Source organism: Tachypleus tridentatus, chromosome 9 (assembly GCF_004210375.1).
Source record: "Tachypleus tridentatus isolate NWPU-2018 chromosome 9, ASM421037v1, whole genome shotgun sequence".
NCBI classification, from domain to species: domain Eukaryota; kingdom Metazoa; phylum Arthropoda; class Merostomata; order Xiphosura; family Limulidae; genus Tachypleus; species Tachypleus tridentatus.
This window is the reverse complement of record NC_134833.1, coordinates 144,927,663-144,936,725: the sequence shown is the minus strand read 5'-3', so window position 1 is coordinate 144,936,725 and position 9,063 is coordinate 144,927,663. Positions and strand designations below refer to the sequence as shown.

Sequence of the window (9,063 nt, the reverse complement as noted above, 5' to 3'; positions counted from 1 at the left end):
GAAAGTCACTGTGTAATTTATATATTTATTAACAGACATGTTTCAATATAGAATACAGGAGGTAAATGTGAATGACAATTATAAACGATGATGAAAGATGACCCCGTTGGTATCAATACAGGCCTGATCCTTCTTAATTTGTTTCTAAACACCGCTTCAGTTGCTGGCTTGAAATAGACTGAATAAAATATGATTACAAAACTGCACAGTGGCTTTCCGAACACCCTTTATATATACGTACAAACATATGAACTTACAATGATGTTAACAGCAATAATCTAAACCTATTGAACATCAGAATAGTTAAACTGTCAACCGTGTAAGTGTTTTCACACATACCTGATTTTTTTTTATATTTCTCTCAAAGTTTATACATCATTACCTTTACATCGATATTTTACGCAGCAAACATCGTCTTCATCTGGAATTTCCTGACACGAGGGGTCGCTGATGGAACCCGGACGAAAATGACAACGTTCGCGACATTCCGATTTACCATTTTCCATGCACGTGCATGTTTGCTCACAACCCATATGAAAAGTTTCTCCAAGGCCGTAAGATGTCGCTTCATCTGTGACACAACCGTCTATATAGATACATATGGATGAAATAAAACAGAATCTTATAACACACAACCTGTATTTTGGCTTACTGACATTTAACAGTTCAATTCCCTATATAGAAGTTACGAATACATGACAAAATTTAAAATATCGACTTTTGCTGTTTGGGAGAACTTGTTACATGGTGTCCTTGAAATGGGTTACATTTTCTAGATGAAGATATTTAAGCAGAGTTTTCGGCAACATCAAAGCGTAACAATGTAAAGAAACGTCGACGTTAAATAGTTACATTACTGATATAATTGTTTTCGTTTCTAGTTTGTTTTTGGTTTTTGGAAAAGTTAAAATAATTATTTGTACGGAATTCCTGTAGTCCGATAGTTTTCATGCAATATCAAATATTCAGAGAAGTTAATTTATTATCATTGTTGTTGTGTGGAAGAAGATTACATCTTTGGTACTTTAAGTACGGGAAGAATCTCGATTTAGTGATGTACGTGTCTGACGTGAAATATGGTTGAACAAAACGTGTATAAACAGTACTTTGAAAAACAATGTTGTGAAAGAACAGCGTTTAATAGCTTGCAACAACGACACCTTAGAAAGGGTCGAAACGCATGCTTGCGTTATGTACGTGTTAGGTAAATAATTTTCGCCTAGTTCCCCTCCTTCCCCTGACACGAACAAACCAGACTGTCCACTTCTTCAGAAACAAGTTCCAGCTCATTTAGAGTTGGTTAACACGGTCTTTTCTTCCTGATTCAGAAAGAAGTTGGTGAAAAATATGCACGACTAAGGACGAAAGAATTTACGAAGTTCTGTCGGTTTTTCCCTCTAGTGTCGAGCAAAGCTGTGAACTTTTAAAAATACGCAATTTCTCTTACTGCTTCCGCAAAACTTGTTTAACCGTTTACCAGTAGTACTTTGTCAGTTAAAAAAAAAAAAAAAGAAAGATGATACATTTATTTATTTATTTTCCCAAATGGGTCGTTGTTATTGGCCTAGCTCCATTGAGAAGATTTTGGCCAATGTTTCGTGCTATTACATCACATCGTCATCGGATCAATTAAATACATTTTAGCTACACATCACTTTGTTTAAACATTCTACAAAGCAATAAACAGGTTGCCTATTTCTTCTGTAGATTTCACACACATATATATTCAAGTTGTTTTAGGCATTCTTTTCAGGTATGTTTTAAACGATACGAACTCTTCTTACAACTTCTTAAGAGCATGATCGGAGGGTCGCGGGTTCGAATTCACGTCACACCAAACATGCCGTCCCTTTCAGCCGTGTGGGCGTTATAATGTTACCATCAATCGTTGGTAAAATGAGTAGCCTAAGAGTTGGCGGTAGGTGGTGGTGACTTGTTGCCTTCCCTCTCGACTTACACTGCTAAATTACAGACGGCTTACACAAATAGCCCTCGTGTAGCTTCGCGCGAAATTCGAAAACAAACAAACTTGAGGGCTTGAAGTTTACTTAGCTTGTTTATATTATATTTGTCGTTCCTACGTTAAAACAAACTTAAAGAATAGAAAAACATTTATTTTCTTTTATTAATCTCACAGTACATGTTTTCCAGAAGGTCTGTTGTTCTTAACATAATTACTATTGTTTTATAATATAATTAATTCGTTTTCTCATATATTTTTTTATATTTCATATCTAACTTTCTTTATTTTATTCAAAGTTTCTGTTTTTTTTTTTAATAATCAGTAGCATGTGCTCGTGAGAAAGAACTACTTAGCAAACTCAGGATAATGGAGGCCTAATCAAAGAAGGCTTAACAGCTCATTTTGACTGTGTGTACATTTATCACTTAACTGTAACTGTCTTTCCTTTCACAACCTTAGTTTACTTCTTGAAAGTTTAAAATAATATAAAAGCAAGTAACTACATTCCAAACATTTATTTATAAAGGGAGTCTAGGGATTTCGGTATATTTCTTCACTGACCTCACTGTCATTTGACTAAAATGTAGAGGAAGTTTATACATTTTATATGAAAGTTTATTCTTTCTTTTTTCCTTTAATTTAGTTTACTGGAAACTCGAAAAAACGAGTGGTATTTCTTTGATCAGTAACGTTATTCTGCAAAATAAATGTGGCAGCTTTTCTTGTCCGTAATTCTTATTTTCAATACATTTTTCATATTTGAATAGAAATATGAATTATATAAACAAAAAATAAAATTAATTTCTTATACTAAATACAAAAACTGAATGTTCCTTTTGAATAGAAAGTAACTGATAAATAATCTTTTTAACATGCAGATTAAAAGTGTTCGTATTTAATTTTCGATTTAATTTTTATTTTGTGAAATATTCTTATAGATGGCGGTGTTATGATTACCGCAAATAACACGCACTTATTTACTACACGAGGGCTATCTGCGCTGGCCGTCCCTAATTTAGCAGTGTAAGACTAGAGAAAAGGCAACTAGTCATTACCACCCACCGCCAACTCTTGTGCTACTCTTTTACCAACGAATAGTGGGATTGACAGTCACATTATATCGCCCCAACGGCTGAAAGATCGAACATGTTTGGGGCGACTGCGATTCGAACCCGCGACCCTCTGATTACGAGTAGAACGTCAGAATTATATACGAATGGCATACTACTCCAGATTGCCCCATCGGCAAAATTTTTAGGTCTGACCTATGATTCAAAACTTACTTGGATCAATCACGTGAACGAAATTAAAAATAAAGTCTGGCGAAGAACTAACTATGCTAGAGTCTAACTGGTAAAACAGTGGAGCATCTACAGATAACATACTAAAATCTATAAAACATATATTAGACTTGTAATAGATTATGCAGCTCCAGCATGGGTAACTGTAAGCAATAAAATAATTAAAACCAAACTACAAACAATCCAAAACACACTCCTTACAACTGCATACAGAGTTCCAAGAACAACATCATCTCAGTTCATTCACAAATACTCAAACATACCAACCATACCAGATAGACTCCTACATAGTACAATAATGTACTTTAATAAGAATTGGATGACAAACGAATTACTATGCGAACTAGACAGGTACCTCATACATGATGAAGCTAGTCCTAATTATCTCTCCCCAGTTAACTTATATTTTAAATATAAAAATAAATAATATATATATTAAATAATAAAATAATAATAATATATATATTAAATAATAAAAATAATAATAATATATATATTAAATAATAAAATAAAATAATATATATATTAAATAATAAAAATAATAATTATATATATATTAAGCAATAAAAAAAACACCATCAAACTTGACATTCTGCTGATAGAATAAAATAATCACTATATATAAGCCACAATACATGGACATTGCCCTGAAAAGAATCAAAATAATATTCAGTTCTACAATTATAAATACCAATCCGGCAAGAACATAAGTACGGAGAGGAGGAAGAGGTCATAGAGAACCTGACCCTTCAGGGTATGAACTTTTCTTACCCAAACACCGACAGAGATTCGAGTAGAACGCCTTAACTCACCTGGCCCTGTCGGCCTTTTACCATTCATATAATACAATAAACGATATGTTTTTTTTATTTTTAATTCATAAGAAATTAATAAAATTATTCGGAAAGAAATATTTAATGTAATGTAATGTAATATATATGAACACAATGAATTGTTTTGCACTCGTTACCTTTAGTTTTGATTATCACCACTTCTTGTTCGCCATTTTCATCAACTTTCACAAAATATTCCGTGTTAGGCTTCAAATCCTGGATTTTAGCCATGGAATTTTGCGTCTGAGAAATAAAGTACTTGCTATAATAATCTTAGCAAACTTATTAACTGTGGGAAAAAAAGGTATAGAATTAATTAATATTTATTATAGATATGACAAGTATTCTTCTCTTGTTGAGTGCCAGTTTTCATTGACATCACATATTTGTCACAGCAAAATTTTAAAAATTTAAGATAGATCAAGGATATGCCAACTAATAGAAGTTAATACTCCATTGTGTTTTAGTAAAACGAAACGGAACTTTTTATTAATATAAAAAAGTATCGGTGTCACAAGTTTAGTTTTCAATTTTTAATATCACAAAGTATTAATTTGGTAATATTGGATCAACTGATAACAAGTTGCACCTTAAATACCAAAACGAAATTCAAATGTATCTTCTGTGGAAACAAAGTCAGTTCTGATTCTGAAATTTTAATTTTTTTTTAGCCGCGGCATAATGGCTCATAGAACAACTCGAATTTTTCAAATACAAACTTTTAGTTCATGGCTTCGTCATCACTTGACCGATTTGAAAGCTAATTACACTTTTGAATTCAGGAAGTCAAACTTTTTCGATTGGTTATTTGATCACGCCCAAGATTTCATTGATTAATTTACTGCAATTTTGCCTAAAAGAATTGTAATTCAACAGTAAATCGGTAGAGGTCCTAATGAGTTATAAAATCGAATCGGGTAAATGCGTGTCCCGCACTTGATATTGCTGGCACACAAAAATATAACTAATAAAAATGAAAAGGTCTCATGGATAAATTTACTCTAAAGCATTTCAAGCATCGCGGCTAGTGAGGGTTTCCTGTTGTTTACTTTCGAAACAACTATTATTCAAAATAAAGCATCACAATAAATACGAAAAAGTTGTAATCATTGCCCATACATTTATTGTTTGTTGACGACAAGGAACACAACGTTTAAGTAACAGACAAATATGGTTAATACGTTTCCAACAATATTCATATAGATTTAAAAAAAACCTGAAAGAAGTTCACAGTAGAGTCCTTAAAAGTTTCCAATTATGTTTAGATATTAACGTCACCTTAATTATTAACAAGTTGGATTGCCTTAAAGAAAGGTGAAAGTAAAGACATTCCAGCTAGGAAGTTACGCATTTACTTAATACATGCTTAATGCTCACTTCACATTTTTATTTAAACCTGGGTGCGAGTAAATTAATTAAGTTTTCACTTTGTTTTACCTCTGTATTCATCCATCCTTCTGTGGGATTACTTTTCACAGGCTTGTACATAACGGAAGCTTGAGGAATTTCTTCGGTTTTCATTGGCTTCCATTGTATTGTGACGGAATTGCGTCACTTCCGCTCGTTGAATAAACAATCTCCCTTCAGGAAAAGACAAAACGATTGATTGTTATATATTCTTCGTATATTGTATAAATTCGAGTTGAATTATCATTACATATAACAAAAATGGCGACAGATATGAACAATACAATGAAATTTATGTAGAAAAAAACATTAACTCCGAGGGTTCTGCACTACAATATCATTGTAGAACAGTTCGTTGCATGTATTACAACATGTACTGTCGTAACTGAGTATATAACCCGTCATGTATTATAACATGTACTGTCGTAACTGAGTATATAACCCGTCATGTATTATAACATGTACTGTCGTAACTGAGTATATAACCCGTCATGTATTATAACATGTACTGTAGTAACTGAGTATATAACCCGTTTTAAACTCATACGACTCCATTACTATAATACAAATAGTAAAAAATAATCCTCTACCAACTAGAAAAGGAAACTCTCCTATTTTACATCAATATCATGTTTGAGTTTCAATTTAAATATCAGTAAAAAATATCCTTCTAACGGTGTATACTTTATATAATCGAGTGTTTTTAATAAGAGAAAAAAATAATTTATTGTACATCATTTTGCATGTGTATGTGTTTTCACATACTTCCGGTACATAACCTAGAACACATGAACAACAGTAGGGAGGGTTAAAAAAATCGATTAACCATAAATTTTTGATAATTTTTAAAAAGGTTACTGCTTATATATATGAGGGTAATGGTGCATACATGGTATATCTGGTTTTCAGAAAGCATTTGACAAGATGTACATAAAAGACATGTAAAATTAGTTTCTATAGGTGTGAGAGATAAGATATCAAGACGCCGGGTACTTCTGGTTGTGGAGAGGATGCTAGTGTCTTACAAAAAGATTTGAATTTTTTGGTGAGTTGAGCAAACAAACGGCAAGTGGAGTTTAATTATAATAAATGCAAGATAATTCATACGAGATATTAAAATTTGAATCATTAATATAATTTTTATTGGAATAACCTTAATAGTATCGTGCAAAAAAAGGATGTGTAGTGGGATATCTGTGTAGTGACTGGTCAATTTCTAAAGCAGTGTGCTGTTACTAGTGGTAAAGCAAATACTTTTTGGTTGTACCGACAGAACTACTGAATACACGTAAAGAAATTATAATTTCATTGTATAGGTCACTGGTTAGGCCACATTTGGAGCATTGTGTTCAGTCTTGGACTCATTACCTTAAGAAGGACATTAAATTGTTGAAAAGGGCTTAAAGAAGCGTTACTAGAATGGTGCCTGTCATACGAGAAAAGGGTGGAATATTTTGAAATTGTTTGCTCTTGAAAAAATAAATAACATGCCTGCATATATTTGTTAAGTAAAGCCTGTGTCATGTGAGACTACGTTTAAAGAATTAGGAATGCAAGTGTTTGATTAGCTTTATATTTCACTCGGCATAGACAGGTGGTTGGGGGTTTCGAATCCCCATCTCATGCCCGTTTTTTCAGCCGAAGAAATATTATAATGTACGATCAATCCCATAATTCACTGGTAAAAGAGTAGCACAAAAAATGGATTTGGATGGTGTTAGCTAGCTTCTTTCCTTCTAGTCTAACACTGCTAAAGTATGGACGGCTAGCACAGATAGACCTCGTGTAGCTTTCGTGAAATTCAAAACACACCAAAGAAGCCTTAAATTTTGCATGTTTTCCTTCTTTTCTGGGGTAGTATGTTTGTGTCAAGATAATTTAAGTAAGTAGATCGAGCTTCTATTTATGTCCACCCTTCTTTTATTTTTTTGGCTATTATTAAGCAATAAGTCGAAGTACCAATCTGTATTGAATGTCCCTATTGGTAAGCAGACGTGTTATTTAACTTTTCTTTAAATAACTGCGTGAATTCTGAGTGGTTATATATTTAGTATACGTTTTGTACACACACCAAGTAAACGTGTAATGGCACAAGTGTTCTTATACCTGGCTCTGGAAGGACATCTTGATCAAGTTACTTAAGAAAAAAGAATACTGAGACGTACGTGTAGAAGGATGTAGAAGACAAAAATTCAGTCACGTGGACAAGCCAGACCAAAAGCTATGGTACAACGATGGCCTGTTTCTATGTCCATCTTGAGAAAGAACAGGTTTCTCGTCACGAGATTCTAGGAACAAGTTTACACGTGGTACTGGTAGGAGTAGAGGGTGAGGGTAGGGGTGACATGTTCATCTTCCATGCGCATTTATAGAATCTTTAGCGAAGTATTTTATTTCTCCATCTTCCGAAAATGCTGGAGTTACTGAAATGTTTGTTGTTGTTTTGGTAGGGTTACTGAGTTACATCTCTGATCCATTAAATGAAATACAGGGACTTTCTTCACCACTCGTTCTAAACACCACACTGCTGACAACCATGTACGTTTGTTAACTATATTTAGGCTCGTTGTTTTATGTCATGCCATAAAATGTGAAACTCTGGTCAACTAGCGATTTTACACCAACTCTACACAAATCTCGTATTCCAGGCATATTTTACTCTGATAAATCGTAACCGCAAAGTGATCTAACATGTCAAGCATTCCCTTGTATATTACTAGAAGGACTGACCACAAAAATTTGTTTCAAACGAACCTATAAAGATGGTTACCTGAACACAGTCACACCCAGTCCAAACCGAGACACTAGATGGGAGAAAGCTAGTCAACTACATCCACCGTAAACTCCCGTAACAGCAAATATAGGAATATGTTCGTCAGTTTTTGAGTGCAGTACGCTAACCACTAGACCACAATAGACCCGTTGGAAACAAATTTGACATAGTTTCACAGAAAGTATTCATATCGAAGAACGCAGAGCAGTGTGGTAACTGAGGGTTCTGGGTTAGAATCCCCGTCACAAACATGCTCGCCCTTTCAGCCGTTGGGGCGATATAATGTGCGGTCAGTTCCACTATTCGTTGGTAAAAGAGCAGCCCAAGAGCTGGTGATGGGTGGTGATGACTAGTTGCCTTCCCTCTAGTCGTACACTGCTAAATTGGGACGGCTAGCGCAGATAGCCCTCGTGTAGCTTTGCGCGAAATTCAAACTAAACCAATACTAACATGATGCTAACTATTTGAAAAATGTTGGCGGATAGCACTGAGTTCATATTTAAAACAGGCATCTTTGGGAAGAACCCTTCATGGAATACATTCACATGGAATTGAATTGGTTGCACAAATTTTATCAAGCGCGTGACGTAATAACGTAATCACGTTCATTATTACTGGGTAAAATATTTGATGACTCACAGTAAGCTATGCACTACCATGTTGGAACACTTTATTTATTATCAAGTTGGCTTACTTATTGAATAAAACTAAACTAGTTCGTAAGGAAACAGGAGAACACTGCAGCAAGTGGTAATAATCGTATTTGATGGCCTAGATAAAATTGCT

At 34.0% G+C, this 9,063-nt stretch overlaps 1 protein-coding gene across 1 annotated transcript; it reads right to left on the bottom strand.

Annotated features, from left to right (window-relative positions):
* Window positions 1–368: 368 nt before the first annotated feature.
* Window positions 369–5,667, bottom strand: LOC143227512 (uncharacterized). The gene is made up of 3 exons (XM_076458953.1): window positions 5,535–5,667; window positions 4,235–4,340; window positions 369–586 (listed from the first exon to the last, which is right to left on the bottom strand). The coding sequence occupies exons 1-3, from the start codon at window positions 5,616–5,618 to the stop codon at window positions 369–371; spliced, it is 408 nt and encodes a 135-aa protein (XP_076315068.1). The 5' UTR covers window positions 5,619–5,667.
* Between the last annotated feature and the right edge of the window lie 3,396 nt (window positions 5,668–9,063).